At 45.9% G+C, this 21,000-nt stretch overlaps 1 protein-coding gene across 2 annotated transcripts in view; it reads right to left on the reverse strand.

Moving 5' to 3' along the window:
• rhpn2 (rhophilin, Rho GTPase binding protein 2) overlaps nt 1-19,870 on the reverse strand; it is a 35,478-nt gene extending 15,608 nt beyond the window's left edge. For both annotated transcript variants that reach the window (XM_080502358.1, XM_080502357.1), the window contains exons 1-3: nt 19,676-19,870; nt 13,739-13,854; nt 7,251-7,379 (exon numbers count right to left, since the gene is read on the reverse strand). In XM_080502358.1, coding sequence (XP_080358484.1) covers nt 7,251-7,379; nt 13,739-13,854; nt 19,676-19,741 — 311 coding nt within the window. In that variant the 5' untranslated portion in view covers nt 19,742-19,870. The remainder of the gene's footprint in view (nt 1-7,250; nt 7,380-13,738; nt 13,855-19,675) is intronic.
• Between the last annotated feature and the right edge of the window lie 1,130 nt (nt 19,871-21,000).

A 21,000-nucleotide genomic window follows, 5' to 3' on the forward strand; every position in this document is an offset into this window, starting at 1 on the left:
TGTAGCTTTGATTATAGCTCTTTCTGGGTTTAGCACATGCATTACTCAAAGCTTTTATGTCATTTTCTTTGCAGGGTTTATCATGTAGTCTTGCTACTGCATAAAAATGTCAGAGGTCGAAGTTGCGTAATGCACCTGAATGCATCAGTCAAACCTGTCAGCTCCTGCAGTACAAACCAGACCAACATGGTGGCTCAGGCACACAAACTTTCTCTTTTTGGACTTGAAACAGTTCAGAGAAATGTATTTCTGAAAATATTTGAAGCAAGAAATAAGCTGTGCCGTTGAAAAGTTAAAGCGCCGCTTTACAGACGTGTGGCTGCTGCGAATTCGACAGTTCGACGACTTTTCGGAGTATAGACTCTCCTGCCAAACAAGCATTTTTTTTTGGGCAGCTGGCTCACGTCATAGTTTCAACATTTCTTCTTCTATGCAGGAGCCTTAACAAATCCACATTTATCTCCTGCGGTGAAAACTATTAATCTTTTAAAATGCATTTTCATATTTGTCACATTGAATTGTGAAAAAGACTCTGTAATATATTCAAAGTTGAAATATAAAAGAAAGTGTTTATTTATGGATACTGTTGTGAAAGATTGATGAGCCACTACAGAGGAGCTGAAGAGCCACATGTGGCTGCACAGGTGCAGGTTCCAGTCTTCAGGTTGAAACTCTTTCTGATCAAGCTTCAGCAGGGAGATCATGTAAAGCCCGTGTACGGTGCACAGCAGCCGGATCACTTCGGTGATGGCATTACTGCTTGAGAAAGTGGACGTTTGAGTGTAATCTTCAGTGGACAGCCTGGATTAGGCAGATGGTGCTGTAAACACTCTCAGCAGGAGGGAGGATCTAAAGGTGAGTGAGGCCTAATGTCCCCTCACACTCATTAACCATTCCCAGGTCCAAACTTTGCTTCAGTGTTACTGAAAGGTCCATTATCAAGGTGATCGAAGCAGTACAGAGAGGATAGATAGATAGATAAGATAGATAGATAAATACTTTAATGATCTCCAAGAGAAATTCACAGTTCCAGCAGCAGCAATATGGAAAGACAGGGGCATGCAGGGTTAAACAAAAAACAAAAAAGCAATAGGCAAAATAGAAGAATATACCTTCAGTATAAACAATAATTAAGCAAATAATTAAGCAATAAACAATAATTAAGATAAGTAGTGTGTGTGTGGGTGTGGGTGTGTGTGTCTCAAGGTGTGTGGTGTGTGTGTAGTAAGTCAGTCCAGGGCTTTGTGCCCGCTAAGGCCTCCCCCGAGAGGTGTTGAAGAGTCTGATGGCGTGGGGGAGGAAGGATCTCCTCAGTCTGTCACTGAAGCTGCTCCTCTGCCTGGAGGTGGTGTTGTGGAGTGGATGCTGTGGATTGTCTATTATGGACAGGAGTCTGTCATGCTGCAGTGTGTGTGCGAGTTCCCCACAGACGGAAAGCAGGTTCAGCTCGTTATCAGACATCTCAGCTGCCACTTGCCCGCTGGCGACTGGAGAGGCGGTGAAAACCCTCACTCACGGCTCATAAGCAGGTTTTACTGAGGAAACGATGCATCTGAAAAGCAAACCCCAGCTGCTTTGCATTTCAGCGACACTGAGCACAAACAAACAATCTGACCTTCATCACATACGTGACTTTACAATCGTTTTACTGCACGACATATCTGAAAAACGCGTCCTCTCACTGGACCGTGTCTTGACAAGACTCCACTCCTGTAGCCTGAATCCAAACGTCAAACTCAATCGTCCACTTTCTCAATCCAGGCTGCAGTGTTACTGCAAGTTACTTTGTCTAAACAATAAACTTTTTCAACTTCAAAACAACAACAACACATGTATTTATCTCTGCTGGTGTGATATACTTGTCTTTCCCTCATTTATCTTACCAGAAAATGTTTTTCACCCAGAGTGGATCAATGCAGGTCGAGATGTTTCCGCTCTACAGTTTTTAACTACTGTATTTTCTGCCCTATAAGGCGCACCGGGTTATAAGGCGCACCTACATTGATTGACATAATTTACAACTTCATTCATATATAAGGCGCACCGCCCTATAAGGCACATGGAATAGACCAGTGGTCAGCAACCTTTATAGCTCAAAGCCATTAGGTTACATTTTCCACTGATTCTAACACCCAGAGAGATGCACACACTTTATTTTGATAGTCCTACCTGCAGCCTATGCCAGGAGGACACTACACACAAAACCTTCTTCACTACTGGTTGACAACTTACAACTACCGGTAATAAACTAAACTACATGAACTAAGCAACAAAAACACAACACAACACAATTATTACCGACACCACAAACCAAATAGAACCCCCAATAATTGCATTTAAAACACCACAAACAGCTGCAATGAATTATGGGAGTTTCTATCGGCTGCACTGAGGAGCTCAGGTTGAATTTGTCGCTGCAAGGCATGATGTCCCATCATGCCTTGCAGCGACAAATGTTTTGTGTTGTTGGAGGTTATTGTGGGTTGTTGTTGGGCTTGGTGTTGTGTTGATTGTGTTTATGTGTTTTTGTTCCCCAGTTTAGGGAGTAATTATTTCATCTAGTTTATTTTGATTTGTTAGAATGTTGGTGTGCAACCATGAGTGATGAAGGTGTTGTGTGGAGTGTCGTCCGCTCTGAAGATCCGGTTGCGAAGTTAGAGTTGTCAAAATAAAAGCTTCTGGTTGTTCAGCTGTCAAATAGCAGTCTTGAGTAGAACAATCGTCCATATATAAGGCGCACCGGGTTATAAGGCGCACTGGCAGCTTTTGAGAAAATTTGAGGTATTTAGGTGCCTTATAGTGTGGAAAATACGGTATACATACATATCTGAAAATTCTAGACTTGTTTAGGGAGCAGTCACAATACAAGCACAGTTATATACCACAAAAATACTGAGTAAATGAATATTCCAATTTGTGCTCTCAATCGATTAAAAAAAAATGAATTGATTGCACAATTTTGTGTAATTAATCGCAATGTTTTTCTACTGAAGACTGAAGCTTGTAATGGATATTTATTCAGGGAATACCACGGAATTAATGTTGATTCAACACACAGAGACCTTTTTTTTTTTTTTTTTAAACGGAAGTAAACAAAACTGTCTTAATTCCGATTACATTTTTAAACAGGTTAAACACTTCAAATAAATTAAATTAATGCGTTATTTTTGACAACACTATTTCTAATATGGCAAGTCAGATGTTAGAGGATATCTCAAATCAGTTTAACTCAAATGTAAATATGATATGAGGAGCCACTGTAACACATAAATATCAGTCACATCTTGTGTGAAAAGATGCTCAGTCATGGTCATTAGGTCCTGTAATCAATGTTTCCAGTCTATAAAATACAAATCTACACATAAACAATCATGTATTGGTGAAAATGAGTATTGTGGAGATCTTGTTTGAAGCCTTTGTATTGTTGACATTTCTAAAACAGCAGTGAACTGATTCTTCAGACTGGGATGACCTTTGTATAAAGCAGCCAGAGGATGAATTTAAGCGCTTTGAAAGAGTTTTGTGGTTTCAGTGGCTGTTCACATTAGCTGTAACTATCATTGAACTAATCCACTAACACATGAAAACTTGAGTAACTCGACTAACCAGTGTTGCTTCATCGTAGGAACTTCAGTAAATTGGGGATTAGGTGCACTTTTGTTACAGGTACTATGGTAGCCAACACATTATTTGGCATCCTTCAACATGAACTTTGCATGCACCGAACAGCTGTTGTACCTTTTATCTAACAGGAACGATTAATGTTTATCATCATTAATATACAAGACTCAGTTTCCATCAAAACGGGGGGAAATTAAACTTTATGAAAAACTCCCATCTCTGTAGAAACGCAGGAAGACTCAGCCTTTTCTGAAACACTGCTACTGGTCACGTGCACCGCAGCCGTAGTCACTAGTAGTTGTGCACATGCTCAGTAGATGAACAATCAGAACAATGTTTCCTCCAGAGTGTCGTGACTCCCAGTTCAGATTCTTCTGGGCTCGGTCCTTTTATTTTGACAGTCACCGTAATAACAATCTAACTTGGTCCTCTGTCCACTAGAATGTCTGTGTTCTCCCATTGTGAAGGTTTAGAGAACTGTTCTCTGTCCAACTCGTGGCCCAACATGCTCACTACATCGTTTCTCAGTGTTTATGGAGTAAATGCACATCATTTTTAAAACGTTGCAGTGTAAAAGCAAAACATCTGAAACAAAAAAGTAAAAACGATGCGCATTCACATCAAACAATGTAAACGGAGCCTTAATAATGTTGTTCCTCCTTCGCAGACTGACTGGACTGATTGCAGATGTAAGCAGTTGAACAAGCAGGCAGCCTGATGTGTGATCTCTGTTCTCTCTCTATCGGACTGTTTGGCTGTTTGGCTCTGCTGAGTCAGAAACTCTTGAGATGGTGGAGCTTGTTGTTCAGTTCAGGAACACTGCACAGAGCAAAGGTTCTGCTTCACAGAACCAGCAGATCTTTGATAGAAAGAGTTACACTGAGGGAGGCACACACTCTTTAACGCACGCGAGACGTTCACCAGCATTACTGAGGCCATGCAGTGTTTGTTCTCATGCTGGATAAGGCAGTAAAGAATCCAATCATTAGCAGCTACTTTTATTAAAGGAGGGCACATGTATTGGACTTTCTGTTCTGCATTACCTCATGTGAGAAAACCAGCTGAAGCTGGTCTGGATGAACAATAAGTCGAGACACCATTAAAAGTGGAGCAAAGGGAAAAAGCCTGGAAAGATGAGGAGAGGGGTTTTGTTCCTGTACCTCAGTGTGCGCTTGTATTGCAGGTCTGCATTTCCTTTGTAGTGCTGTAGCGTCATCTCACTGAGACACCTGCTGAGAAACACTTCTCATCATATCCAGTACTTGTTCAGCTGCATGTGATTCCTTTGTGTGTGTAACAATGTGACTGTGATGATGTGAACACTGGATTTTGCACATGGACACACAGGAGCTTCTATAAGAGCGTCACCAGGAGAAACAGACGCCCCATGTGACAGAAGCACTGCCATTCACACACACTGAGAGTGTGGAAACACGATGCTGACAGAATACCAAGCCCTCTGCATGAGAAGATATTCTCAACAGAGAACAGTACAACAGTACTTGCGGAATCACAGTCTGGAGCCCCCCCACTCCTGGATATGAAGGTTTACAGTCTCACACAGCGAATCTGCTGCAGACAGCCAGCCTGATTCATTAAAACAGGTTAAAACCTCCTGAGACACCGTAAGCCAGACAACCTAATCTGGGTTTACAGTAGTGCCGACACAAATTTGTATTTGGGGATTTTAAAAGGTTGTGTGCAGATTTATGTCAGAATTTACTCAAAAGATCCAAATAGGCCTGTGTCACTAAACAAAATCCCTACTGATGTTTACCTGCAGGGAGCCTGATACGCCACTTGTTGCATTGTCAAATGTGCAAGATCATTATCAATGAGCCATAACCATGGCAACCACTAAACAGCCCACCGCGCAACCTCCCCACCCTGCTCATCACTTCAGCTCCACTGCGAGTCCGTGTCATGGGTTACATGGCGCGTGGCTTGTGTCGGTCACGTGATGCACTAGAACTGATATTAAACCCACAAGCAGCAAAATGAATAAAAAAAAGACGTTTTTGGAAAGTTTCTTTGCAAAGGGGAAAAGGTCCAGTGAGGAGACAGAAGAATAACATACAAGTAAGTAGAAAGACAAACAAGTACCGTAGGCAGGGGATTCACATTTATTATATTTACAAAATACCAGTTTTTGTGTTGGTTGTATCATTTTATTTTGTTGTATTTATCCACCACACCTTAAAAGATTGGTCCATGAAAATATTGTCTGACATTAAACCGGTCCATTGTGCAAAAAAAGGTTGGGGACCGCTGCTATCGAGGTCAGAAGTCAGATTGATGTTCACCATGGTGATATTTGCAACAAGATGGCAGAAGTGTGTGTACAATGTTTCTTTCCTCAAAGTGTGCGTGTGCTCAAATAGTTACAGGCACATCGTGACTTTGTGTCCAAGCCTGTGTGTGCGTGTGTGTGTGTGTGTGTGTGTGTGTGTGTGTGTGTGTGTGTGTGTGTGTGTGTGTGTGTGAAAATGATCACACAGAATGAATCTGTAAAGTGTGAAAATAACTCAATATTTCAACATAAAATGAAAAATAAGTACTGTTGTTCCCAATTTGTCCACTGGGGTTCACGTGGCGTCAGTGAGAGTGGAAGAAGTTACTCTCAAGAACGGTAGACAGCAGAAACGCACACAACCAGAGATTAGTGCTGTAGCTGTCATGTTGTTGCTAACAAAGTATTAGCATCAATATCTGACAAGTTCATGTAAACATGCTTGTAAGTGGCTTTTTTACTAATCAAGGTTATTCGTGTGGCATATTACCTCCTCGGACTAGTTCCTACTACAAAATTCTCATTGTTCTGATTTGTTAATATTTGACTTCCTGTTGAGTTTTCGGTATGGCCGTAAGAGAGTTTTTTCTTCGTTTTGGCATGTTGCATGTGTGTGCCGACTTTCGTAGCTCTCGGTGAAACGTGATTCTGGGCCTAACGTTCTCCAATTTTGCATTGAGCCATTTCGCAAGTCACATGTGCAACTCCCCAAAATTATAAAAAAAAATTTGCTGGACCCGACAACTGTGCAAAATTTTACAAAAACTTCTGTATGGTAAGGCCCTCAAAAACACGTCAGTTCAGACTGAAAAATAACAATAATAATAATAACCCCTAGGGTTATTATTATGGCATAGTGCCAGTGTCGAACCCTAATAAAACCTTTTCACAGCTTGAGGTGACAATTCAGATCAATTTGGACTGAATCAAAATGAGTCTGACCATGAAATCATTCAACAGCTGCAATGGGTTTGCATTGCAGGTTCAGATCAGAAGTCTTCCCTGGTGAAATCTGCTTGTCCAGCTCAACAACAACAAACACGCTCAGGCTTCATGTTTTTCTAGACGTCTCCCTCAGCACTCACTCTTTTGTCCCGGAGCAGCTCGGGACGACAGCCATCCTTTAATTAATAGAGATATGTAAAGACATCATGGGCTGTTACCAAATGTGACCTTAAAACCACAGATACTTTGGTGATTAAGTTAGCAGTGACTCAACAGCGCTCACGTTAATCCACGTGGTTCGTAAAGTGGGTCACGAGACTTGTTGTCGCCTCCTCAGATGCCGTTGGCAGGTCTGTGTCACACTCTTTAGAGCACATCTTGTTGTTTTACTCACTGTGAGCTCTGGTAGACATCCACGGAGCTGTTGAGCCCATCCAGCTCTCCCGTCAGCAGCTGCAGGTTGGAGTTAACGTAGCTCAGCTCCAACAGCACCATCTCCTTCACCTTGTTATTGGAAGTGGCCCTGCACACACAGAGGGAGGGAGTGATCAAATAAAAAAAAAGCTGCAGCTGATTAATAAAACATGTGTTTTTGACCACAGGCCTACATCACTCAGCCTGCTCTGCTCTTGATTCGCTCTCCAGCATTCAACCAAGAGCTGTGAGTCACATCCAACTCTGTCCCATGTCAAACCCACAGCTGACCTGCACAGTGACCCTCTGACAGCTGCGTGGTTCAGCCGTCAAAGCCCCGTCTGGCTAGAACGTCAGTGGACGACATTTTAATCTTTCTTCACGTCTCGTCAAATGAAGTGTGCATTTACCCTATATTCTTCTCTCCGGGAAGCAAAACATCTTAGTAGAAATGAAAACAAGTGTTAAGTCAACAACAAAAATCTCATGCACCATCCAGTTGGTCAGAGTGGCAAATTTTCATTCAGATGCAGCCATATCCATAAAATGAATGGGTTTTCACATGCATAATATGAGGATTGGTGAAATATGAGACTGTGACTATGCTTTCTAAACCCTCCTTTGTAGTTTGTGCACAGGTCATTTGTCAAATGAAACGCTTAAAGTGAACCTGAAGACACCCAAACGTCCTGGCACCACAAGACTTGGTCCGAGGGCCAGAAACATTTGAAATATTAGCATGAGGACGTCTTTATGTCTATGCAGACGGGTTGTCTGAGGAGGGAGGTTCAGAAACTCTGCACAGCAGAGATAAACCTGCACACTGCAACACACACATCATGCATTGTGAAGGTGGGGAAAAAAAACCCCTGTAATTCACCTGACTCCTTGGTGACGAGAGATAACACACACACACACACACACACACACACACCACTTTGTGTCGGAGGAAGACGTGGAGCCAGCCAGGCCACCGGCTCCAATCATCATCCAATTCTTATTTCTAATATCTACCTCAGTTGGTGGGAATCACACAGAGAATTAATTTAAAAGACACAGAATTTAAAGAACTTTCCCCTGGGATTAAACCGTACTCTGATCCTCAATGAGACACCAGAGAGTGTGGTTGAACTGACTCTGTGCCATCCTCGACTCTGCAGAGGTTTCAGTGTTTATGCTTCTTGGCAAACTGACCATTCACTGAGTATTTGAACTAAGAAATACAGCTGGTACTGCGTGGTTTGATTTAGAGGAGTGACTCCACACATGTTGAAGTGTTTTTTTTCCTTTGAATCTCTACAAAAGTAGATTGTCCAGATTAAACCAGTTTTTGTCTCCAACCATTTGCTTGACCTTCAGTCTCCATCAAGATTATGTTCTTCAGAGCTCCTGATTGGACATCTTAAAGAAAGTCGCTCTCTCAATGCCACTAAATCTGTTGATATGTGGCATTTAGTGTTTGTAATTTGACACCAGCCTCACAGTCTTGATAGGAAACACAATCCGGACGTTCACAGGAATCAGAAATATGAGGCGTCACATCACCATGTGGCCACAGATCAATACAACCGACATGTGAAAGGAAGTAAAGTGTTGTTGATGATGTGAGTTGAAAGAGAAGATTGTTGATGATATGAGTTGAAAGAGAAGAGAAGAGAAGAGAAGAGAAGAGAAGAGAAGAGAAGAGAAGAGAAGAGAAGAGAAGAGAAGAGAAGAGAAGAGAAGAGAAGAGAAGAGAAGAGAAGAGAAGAGAAGAGAACTGGTCGGACCGGACAGACTCCACCTGTGGCTGATAGAAAGAGGAATGCAGAACAACAGAAGAAAAAAGGTGACGTCAGGGAAATTGAAGACACAAAACAACAAAACGCAGTGACTTTGCACACAGGCGTATTGAACATTTTCTACATACAACAAGACTAGGATCCAGTGAAATATGTAGGGTTGTGTTTGGGATAGTGGTGATAACACACAGAGGATGAGAGGTACTACAGGGCAGCAGCCAGGCTACATTTCATTTGAAAATAAAGCTGGGAGCATACCTGAACCTCAGACATTTATCCAGACCATCGTCTGGACTGCAGCTGGGCTGGCATACACTCACACAGGGTTCATTTGCCCCGGGCCTCAGCTGGCCAGACTGTGTGAAGGACTAGAGGAATGTAGCTTGGATGGGAGCAATGAACACAAACAGTGAGGCGCACACAGATATATGAACCCACTGTGCAGCAGAAACACCTAAACACAGCGTTTGCGCTGCGGAGATGCGTCTTCTTCAGTTCAGTAAACCTGACTCGACGTTGAAGCTCAAACGCAAGACAACAGCTAGAATTCAGTACAATAAACTGCAGTCACCCGATACTAAAAACTGCAGCGACTTCTAAAAACAAAGAAGTCCAAGCCTCTTTCCTTAATACTGCAGAAATAATACTCATTGTACAGCTCCGAGTCAAACAACCATTAAAAAACTGGACTGACAAAAGACGTAAAACAAATTTGCTTTTCTAAAATGTGACTGTTGACAAGAGATCATATTTCACTTCATCATTTTAACATCAATCATCAAAGAAGTCTCACCCTTGAACTGCTACCTTATCGTGGTGGGGGAGTTTGAGCACCCGAATGATGCTCGAAGCTATGTTGTCGGGGGGCTTTATGCCCCCCAGTAGGGTCTCCCAAAGCAAATGGGTCCGAGGTGAGGTCCTACTAAAAGTAGTTCAACACACCCCATGGACAAACCCCGAAAGAGAGGAGAGATGTCGACCGGTGAGGCGCAGCCGGGGCCCCACCCTGGAGCCAGGCCTGGGGTTGAGGCTCGTTTGTGATCGCCTGGTGGCCTGGCTCTTGCCCGCGGGACCCGGCCGGGCTCAGCCCGAAGGGACAACGCAGGCCCATCCTCCTCTTCCTCCTGTGTGCCCATCACCCACAGAGGCTACAATAGGGGTCGGGTGCAGTGTGGATTGGGTGGCAGTTGACGGCAGCGGCCTCAACGACCCGATCCTGATCTGAGCCCGAGCAGTGTTCTGTTATTGGACTTCTGCGCCAGCCACAGTTTGTCCATATTGAACACCATGTTCAAGCACAGGGATGTCCATAATAGCACGTGGCACCAGGACACCCTGTGCCAGAGAACAATGATAGACTTTGTGGTCATGTCATCTGATCTCTGGCCAAGTGTCTTGGACACTCGGGTAAAGAGAGGGGCAGAGCTGTCAACTGATCACCACCTGGTGGTGAGTTGGATGCGCTGGACCGGGATGAGGCCAGACAGACTCGGAAGGCCAAAACATGTTATGAGGGTCAGCTGGGAACGCCTGGCCGAGCCCTCTGCCTGCGCAGTTTTCAACTCCCACCTCTGGAAGCGCTTCTCACGAATCCCAGGGGAGGCTGGAGACATTGAGTCCGAGTGGACCATGTTCTCCACTTCCATTGTCGAAACTGCTGCTTGCAGCTGTGGCCACAGGATCTCTAGCACCTGTCATGGCGGCAACTCCCAAACCCGGTGGTGGAAACCAGAAGTAAGGGATGCCGTCAAGCTGAAGGAGTCCTATCGGGCATTGTTAGCTCATAGGACTCCCGAGGCAGCTGAGCGGTACGGGCAGGCTAAGTGAGCCGCAGCCCGGGCTGTGGTGGAGGCAAAAACTCGGGTCTGGGAGGAGTTCGGAGAGGCCATGGAGGAGGACTATTGATCAGCCCCGCAGAAATTCTGGCAAACCGTCCGGCGCCTCAGGAGGGGGAAGCAGTTCTCCACCAACACTGTTTACAGTGGAGGTGGGGAGCTGTTGACCTCAACTGGGGATGTCATCGGACGGTGGAAGGAATACTTCGAGGACCTCGTCAATCCCACCACCACGTCTTCCATTGAGGAAGCAGAGGCTGGGTTCTCAGAGGTGGACTCGTCCATTACCCAAGCTGAAGTCACCGAGGTTGTTGTGAAGCTCCTTGGTGGCAAGGCACCGGGAGTGGATGAGATTCGCCCAGAGTTCCTTAAGTCTCTGGATGTACAGGGACTGTCGTGGCTGACTCGTCTCTGCAATATCGCATGGTGGGCTGGGACGGTACCTCTGGACTGGCAGACTGGGATGGTGGTCCCTCTTTTTTAAGCAGGGGGATTGTAGTGTGTGTTCCAAATACAGAGGGATCACACTCCTCAGCCTCCCTGGGAAAGTCTATTCCAGGGTACTGACCGGCCGTTAGTCGAACCTCGGATCCTAGAGGAACAATGCGGTTTTCGTCCTGGTCGTGGAACACTGGACCAGCTCTATACTCTCCACCAGGTGCTCAAGGTTTAATGGGAGTTCGCCCAACCAGTGTACATGTGTGGGTTGTGGATCTGGAGAAGGGGTTCCACTGCGTCCCTCGAGACGTCCTGTGGGGGGTGATCCAGAAGTATGGAGTCCGGAGCCCTTTGTTAAGAGCCGTTTGGTCTTTGTATTCCCGGAGCAGGAGTTTGGCTCAAATTGCTGGCAAAAGTCGGACCTGTTTCTAGTGCACGTTGGCCTCTGGCAGGGTTGTCTTTTGTCACCGGTTCCGTTAATTACCTACATGAACAAAATTTCTAGGCACAGCCAGGGGCCGGTTTGGGGACCACAGGATCTCATCTCTGCTTTTTGCAGATGATGTGGTTTTGTTGGCTTCATCGAACCTGGACATTCAGCGTGCACTGACGCGGTTCGCAGCCGAGTGTGAAGCAGCTGGGATGAGGATCAGCGCCTCTAAATCAGAGGCCATGGTTCTCGACCAGAAAAAGGTGGCTTGCCCCCTCCAGGTCGGTGGAGTGCTCTTGTCCCAAGTGGAGGAGTTCAAGTATCATGGGGTCTTGTTTACGAGTGGGGGAGGGAGATGGAGCGTGAGATCGACAGGCGGATCGGTGCAGCGTCTGCAGTTATGCAGACGTTGTATCAGTTTGTCATGGTGAAGAAGGAGCTGAGCCAAAAGACGAAGCTCTTGATTTACTGGTCGATCTTCATTCCTACCCTCACCTATGGTCATGACCGAAAGAACGAGATCCCGGATACGAGCCGCTGAAATGAGCTTCCTCCTTAGGGTGGCTGGGCGTACCCTTAGAGATAGGGTGAGGAGCTCAGTCACCAGGGAGGAGCTCGGAGTAGAGCCGCTGCTCCTCCACATCGAGAGGAGCGAGCTGAGGTGGCTCGGGCATCTGCTTCGGATGCCCCCCGGACGCCTCCCGGGCATGTCTGCCTCAGGGCAGACCTCGGACACACTGGAGGGACTATGTCTCTCGGCTGGCCAGGGAACACCTTGGGGTGCCACTGGAAGAGCTGGAGGAAGTGTCTGGGGCGAGGGAAGTCTGGGCAACTCTGCTCGGACTGCTGCCTCCATGACCCAGCCCTGGATAAGCAGCACAAAATCTTTGGATGGATGGATGGACATCAAAGAAGTCACAATAAACACCAGAAAACAATAAAGTTAAAACTGAAGCACTACTGGAGGAAACTGCAGACACATATGATTGGATCCATCAAGAGAAACAGCAATGTTGTTCAGAAGCACAGAGACATCAACATCCTACACAGAAATTTATATTTGTCACAAGCCATATCTGGATCGCGACACTCAACATTATCACACATATCACAAGTTCCTCCTCTTTCTTCAAATGCAGGGTGTCCAGAGTTTTCTGCAGGGTCCAGTAGGCGAGTGTCCACATGATTCACTGTAGCAGTGCCAGTTAGAATGACTTCAGTCTCTTAAATGTGTTTGCAGTGTTTCCTGTCAGGTGCCTGGTCAGTTGTGATACTTCCAAGCTCAGAGATAAGAGATTATTGACCATCGAGAGCAGCGGTCCCCAACTACAGGGCCACAGACCAGTCGTTTGGTACCGGGCCGCACAGAAAGAATAAATAACTTGGATAATAAATAATACGGAAATAATAGTGAGTCTGAACAAGCTCTTAATTTGAAAAATGTCCAAATGGTCTCCGCTACATCAGTCAATGACTCACGCTTGTGTCGGTCACGTGATGCACTAGAACTGATATTAAACCCACAAGCAGCAAAACGAATAAAAAAAGATGTTTTTGGAAAGTTTCTTTGCAAAGGGGAAAAGGTCCAGTGAGGAGACAGAAGAATAACATACAAGTAAGTAGAAAGACATACAAGTACGCAGGGGATTCACGTTTATTATTATATTTACAAAATACCAGTTTTTGTGTTGGTTGTATCATTTTATTTTGTTGTATTTATCCACCACACCTTAAAGATTGGCCCATGAAAATATTGTCTGACATTAAACCGGTCCATTGTGCAAAAAAAGGTTGGGGACCGCTGCTATAGAGGTCAGAAGTCAGATTGATGTTCACCATGGTGATATTTGCAACAAGATGGCAGAAGTGTGTGTACAATGTTTCTTTCCTCAAAGTGTGCGTGTGCTCAAATAGTTATAACGATAGTTAGCACATCGTGACTTTGTGCCTGTGTGCGTGTGCGTGTGTGTGTGTGTGTTCTTACTTGAGCAGGTTCTCAGCTCCGGCCCTCATCCTCATCTGTTTGATGATCTGCTGGTTCAGAGTGGCTCGTTTATTCTGCAGCTTGCTGCGTCCAGTCTGTGCGAATGGGTTGCAGCCCTGAAGCAACAGAGACACGAGACAGTCAAATCTCTACATCATTTGTTTTTGTTTTCTTGACTTACTGCAGCCAATCAAAGCGTGACATCAGCTGCGGTTCCAGTGATTTTAAGTAGTGGGGGAGATAACAGTCAGTGTGCACTGGGAGAAAAGAAGTACCAACTGTGAAGACCTGATGGTGGACCTGCTCACAATTAATATGTATATTCTACTCATTTCATCACAAATTTGGGACATTGGAGTTGTTCAGGAGCCATTTTGGTACACAGATCATACTGATGATAACCATTCTGCATCACCACTGTTAACATGACGTTCTTTCCACATTACAAATTACACTGTTAACAATAAAGTATTAAAAACAGCTTACAGCAAATGAAGACAACTAGATAAAGTGGATTTTCTCTTGAGTGCAACCAGAACATGTTACAATGACCAGCATAAATCTTAGAATTAGAATGTACACTTCATTTAATATTAAGGCAACATGTTTTCTTATGGTCATATATTTGATACTGAACATTGTTTCCTTTAAACATGATATCAACATGCCTGATTTCCCTTTTAGGTGTGTGTTTTGCTCTGCCTACTGTAGAAATCAAACCTGAGCTGAAACACCTGGGTGTTCCCGTGTCACTGTGTGTCCATCATGGCCACTGTACAGTGTCTCTGCGTCACTGAGTCAACAGGCTCACAGGTAAAGTGGCTCCAGTCATTCCTACAAGCTGAGTCACAGCAGCGGTGCGGCACGACGGTCGGACCGGTCAGTACAGACAAACCTGTTCACGCAACGTCCGCCGTGCGGGACGCTGCAACGCTTTTCAAACCGAACCCAACAGGATATCAGCAAAACAGAGAGCTTTCCACTTACTATGTGGAACTCTAACAATCACTGATCATCACTGCTCTCCAAGGACTCGGACTGATAACATATGGATGTTCAATGGTTCAAAAGATAAACTGGCTTTTTTTTTTAAGTAAGGGAAACCTCTAACTAGAAAAGTGTAATACCTCTCTTATGATGCGACACCAAGTAAAACATAGCTGGTATCAGACACTGATACGACACAGAGACTGTGTGAGGGTAAATCTTAGATTGTGAAGTAACAGAAGGAATCTATTAACAGACGTACATGGTATCAAAGTATCGATTTACAGATTACTCCCTGGAACAGTCCGGATTAACTGACTCACTCAGGGCATAGCCCTCTGACTCAGTTTTACATCATGTCTGATGAACATTTTAAATTTGTTCAAAGCAACACAAAACTCTGACGTTATCCGAAAGAAAAATACAACCAACCCAGAGTTATACGGAAAGAGTTAGGGCTCCATTTATAAAACATTGCATAGAATTCATACTAAAAGTGTATGTGCGCCCAAAAGCAGAAATGGCATCCACCAAAAAACATTCTGATTCGTGAATCTGTGGATCTCCACACCTACATGCACTTTCCTTTAATAGCTCAGTCCACCCAGAAGGTTGCGCTGTTGACATCCTGCCCTCAACACGCCCACTTTCTACCAAAACTGGTCAACATAAAGTGCCTCATGAATATTCCTGCATCTTAATCTGCCTGTTGATCTATGGAATTTGACGCTAAATGAAGATGAATGGGTCTGATCTGAAGGAAGAGGCCAGAGGAGAGTGACATGGCACCATCAAGGGGGCCAGAACCCAAGCCCACCGCTGGACATTTAAAAAAAAAAAAAAAAGCGACTTTGTGTTTTACCCTCAGTCACTCTAGAGTTGGAGGCAGTGGGTGACGAGGAGGTCGTCTCCTCCGGCACCAAGGCATTGCCAGAGTCCACAGTGCAGCCTTACATACGCCATTTACCGCTATATGCTTCCTCAAAAATTACACAAATTGCTACACACCTTGTCGCAATTAATATTCAATCAGTGCTTTTCCATTTTGAGATGAAACTATGAGATATGAACATGGTGCTGCTGATTCAGTAGTAACGTCACAAGAAAGAAACATCTAGAACACTGCAGTTTGGCTCTTAATGATTACATGGCTCTATAAGTAAATGAATCTGGCTTCAGTTCACCATCGGCACCATCAGTTTCCTCATTCTCCAAGATGTGCATACAGAAGGTCCAACGTTGGCATACCAGTGCACACATTCCCTCACAATGTTGTTTTTAGATCAAAGTTTGCGTGGGAAGTTGCGTACGCATCTTTCAGCACCTGTTTTGAGCATAAACACTTATAAATCAGGCCCCGTTCACTTCATTTTTCCCTTTATCCATGACTGATACTTTTCATTCACTTGGATAGCACAGACAGAGGTACAGAAGATGAAATGGAGTTAATCAATTAAATAAATAAATCACACTAGCGCCTCAGACTGTTTGAATCTGGAAGCAGCCATGTTATCATTCTACATTTCTGTCCAAGTCATCTCACCAGTCTTCTTATCTTACAGTGTTTCAGTGGAATGTGTAAGTACCGATGGAATGAAAGCATGCTTCGATGTCCGCTCACATATTTCACCCTGCAGCCTATTTCACCACCTGTCCTACCCTCCAGGTACAAAGCGGTTGTTGTGCAAACACTGCACAGACCTGAGACATTAATGATTAACCATCAACACAGATCAGGATCTCACAGGTTGAGGTGTGGCCGAATCCGCCGAAAGCTATTTTTAGAAGGAGACGTCATGTCCAACTGAGAGAAAGAAGGAGCGGCTCAGCTGAAAGCTCTCAGATCGAGAGGATGGACACATTCCGATGTGGTGACGGTGAAACAGGGCTCTGGTCATGTGACGTCGGTGACTGGTACCAGCACCTCGCTCACACTCAGCCCACCGAGAAAGAAACACTCTTGGGTGATTTGTGTTATCTCTGTGCGCACCAATGGCTGAACAGTTTCACTTTCCTCTGAGAAAGGCTTCGAGGCCTCATGTTGTCTTCTTCTTTCATTGTGTATTTTTCACATCGTTGCATTTCTTTAACTTTCTGTCCAACTCCTGTGAGAATCAGGCTGTAGGATCTCAACTGGGTCAAACCAGCAAAATGGCTGAAACACCATTTAATTCACATTAAATATCTTTTCACACACCAAGCTAATGGAAAACAATTGTGATGTCAACACAAGGCTGTATTCACAGATGAAAATTCCATGTCTCATATTTCATCTTTGAATTTTGTTTAACCCAGAAATACAAAACTGACTGGACGTTGTGTTTGATTTGGTCAGTCCTGTCCAATACTGTAGTGAGTTTTCATGGACACATTTCTCAGCTCAGGTGTCAGTGTTGTTTTGCAACTCCTACGCTCACTGAAACTCTGTCATCAATAAATTAGAAAACACTGTTCCTCAGACTGGAAGATTAAAGTTCATGTTTCTCGTGTAGCTTCAAACTTGGTTGGATCATGTTGTCGAGCAGACTGTACTCTCTGGTGGGCTGGATTTGGTTCGTCCCTCTAGAAATAGACATGAAGTTCATTGTTTCTGATGAAAGCTCCCTCGTGTTTAGACCCAGTGACGCTTCGATGCTTTTGGCAAACACTCAGCGTGTCACCATCTGCGTTTGACAGCCTCACTGTTCACCAGAGTGCGGACAGGGTTTCTGCTTCGGATCCTGAATACTAAGATCGAGGGTATATGCCATCAGATCAAGTAAAGTAAACATGAAGCCTCCACCACAAGGTGCCACTCCAGGTACAGCGACCAACCAACAAGACGCCCCATGGCACAGCTTCCAGCACATTCATGCAGGTCAAACCAGCGTGGTGGTGGCCAGCTTTACAATCTAGCATCCAGCTCATAGTGGTGTGACTGTCCTCTTCACAGTCGAGCCCCACATGGACCTGAAGATGTGATGTTGGCACGGAGAGCTGAACACTACAGCCTTTATGTACGTCTGAGCGCACAAAACACTTCATTAGAGCAAAACACGGAGACAATCCGGTCCATTATCACATCCATCTAACAGCAAACCCACGTGCTGTTGTGTAACGGCTTGTGGAGCGGTAGAGCCGCTTCCTGGGACAACTGGTGGTTAGGACTGGAAACCAGCTCAGGGGGCTTCAGACAGCAACACACTCATTACTGCTCCGTCCAAACAGAGCCAGCATGCCCGGCACGTCAACGTCTCACTGACAGGACCTGAAGCAGAAGCTGAATTTTCACCCGAAAGACTGACGCTTGGACGGTTTCTTCATTTCCAGATCTGATCACAGCTGTGTGTGTCATCTGTCTTTAGTCCCTGCAGACACCCTGCCGAGTGTCTCTGAGTGAACGGAGCTCGTCTGCTTTGTGAACCGGGACACATGTTGTCAATTTGTGTCTGTGGTCTGGCTGAAGGACACCCCTGAGCCAGATACTACGTCAATGCTCTCGCCGGCCGCAGAAGATGAGGCGGAGGAAAACATGCCGACTCGGCTGTTTGTTCTGCCATCTTTCCGCCTTGCAACCCAAAAGTCGGAGCGCAGCCAGCTGGAGGTGGAGCAGTGGGCCCGGCCTGGGACCAGAGCCCCAGACCACGGCTCCTCCCACGAGGACCGCTGGCCGGGTGAGGCCACGTAAAATCATTAAACTCGTTCTCACCCGAGAGGAAAGAGGGGCATGCAATAGCAAGCGCGGACCATCTTGGCTTCACTCTCAGTAAAAATCTGACCAAAAGAGAAGTTTCCCCAACTGCAGATCTCATTAAATTAAGAAAATGAGGACACAGAACTCATTTCTTCTGTGGTCTGAATGAATGTGCAAGCCTTGTTAATACTGAGGCTGGCAGTGGAAGCTCACTCGCCAACAGAGACGAGATGGGGAAAGGAAACATTTAGTAATAGCAAGTCAGTCTCCCAGCAGGTCCAGTGGCAGTGCCAACATCTGCCGACCGCTTTATACACACAGGAAGTGCCTGAATCCAGACAGCGCTCACAGGGGGATTCAGGGGATTCAAACACACAAAGACCGACTCAAACAATGAAAACTCTTCAGTGGACGACATGAAAATATGACAGAGTGAAGCAGAAAGGGGAAACTCAGTGAAAACACACCACAGTCAATCACTTCCCAATAGAGAAATGATCAGGTTAAACTGTTTTCCTAAACATTTACTGCTAAAACCGCCACACAAATGGTAAAAAGCCACCTTAAAAGGTACAAACTGAGACAATTAACGTCACGCAAACATAGGAGGAGCAACACCTTTTCATTTGTTCTCCTTTAAAAAATGCAGACTTTACTACATTTGAAGACTGTAAATAGATATTCACCCTGGAACAAACAGCAGTGGCACTAAACAAACGTCATCCTCCAGTGCTCATGCACACAAATCATTCAGTAAGAGTGGCTCAATAAAGTGATTTAGTTGTTTCCCCTCCACATTTTCGTTCTTCTTAAATGTCAAAAAGAAGTAACTGTGCTGGTAGAAAGGCATCGCCCAGACGGTCCCTGTGGCCTCCTTGAGGCTCTGGGGACCTCCAGAGGAAACACCTGCCACCCGCTGAGAACCACTGCAGGCCTGACTTCACCTGGGCTGGTACTGTGTGAGCTGAGCTACTCTGACACACACACACACACACACACACACACACACACACACACACACACACACACACACACACACACACACACACACACACACACACACACACACACACACACACACACACACACACACACACACACACACACACACACACACACACACACACACACACACACACACACACACACACACACTTCTCCACCGGGCTCGGTTTGTGCTTTAAAGCAGTTGAAGTGGAAATGTGGCCGTGCTGAGGATGTGTGCTTTCTCCTGCGGAGCGACACATGTTGAAGCTGTGACCTGGAGAGAGACTGACCTTCCTGAAGCAGCTGCCGTCTCCTCCGCCGGGCTTCACTCCGTTTGGAAGGAGTGTGTCCGTCATGTCGAGAGGACAGGTGAGAGAGACGACCTGGGAGCAGCTTCGCGCGTCAATCCGTAGATGCGAGTGTGTTTGTGTGTGTGTGTGTGAGAGAGAGAGAGAGAGCGAGAGAGAGACTCAGTGAGTGTGTGTATCCGCGGTTTCGTCTCCCAGTCGATCTCCGACCTCACCAGAGAAACACTCTGACTCCGCCCACAGGGGGCGGGGCTTAACACCAGCGACACCTGCGTTCCAGCCTGGAGGGAGGAGCACGTGAGTCCCACGGCCCACATACTGACCAGGAGGGGGACAACATGAGGCCAGTGGCCCACATACTGACCAGGAGGGACAACATGAGGCCAGTGGTCCAAATACTGACCAGGAGGGACAACATGAGGCCAGTGGTCCAAATACTGACCAGGAGGGACAACATGAGGCCAGTGGCTCAAATACTGACCAGGAGGGGGACAACATGAGGCCAGTGGCCCACATACTGACCAGGAGGGACAACATGAGGCCAGTGGTCCAAATACTGACCAGGAGGGACAACATGAGGCCAGTGGTCCAAATACTGACCAGGAGGGACAACATGAGGCCAGTGGCCCACATACTGACCAGGAGGGACAACATGAGGCCAGTGGTCCAAATACTGACCAGGAGGGACAACATGAGGGCAGTGGCTCAAATACTGACCAGGAGGGACAACATGAGGCCAGTGGTCCAAATACTGACCAGGAGGGACAACATGAGGCCAGTGGTCCAAATACTGACCAGGAGGGACAGCATGAGGCCAGTGGCCCAAATACTGACCAGGAGGGACAACATGAGGGCAGTGGCCCAAATACTGACCAGGAGGGGGACAACATGAGGCCAGTGGCTCAAATACTGACCAGGAGGGGGACAACATGAGGGCAGTGGCTCAAATACTGACCAGGAGGGACAACATGAGGGCAGTGGCTCAAATACTGACCAGGAGGGGGACAACATGAGGCCAGTGGCTCAAATACTGACCAGGAGGGACAACATGAGGGCAGTGGCTCAAATACTGACCAGGAGGGGGACAACATGAGGCCAGTGGCTCAAATACTGACCAGGAGGGGGACAACATGAGGGCAGTGGCTCAAATACTGACCAGGAGGGACAACATGAGGCCAGTGGCCCAAATACTGACCAGGAGGGACAACATGAGGCCAGTGGTCCAAATACTGACCAGGAGGGACAACATGAGGCCAGTGGCCCACATACTGACCAGGAGGGACAACATGAGGCCAGTGGCTCAAATA

This window comes from Blennius ocellaris (assembly GCF_963422515.1).
Source record: "Blennius ocellaris genome assembly, chromosome: 1".
NCBI classification, from domain to species: domain Eukaryota; kingdom Metazoa; phylum Chordata; class Actinopteri; order Blenniiformes; family Blenniidae; genus Blennius; species Blennius ocellaris.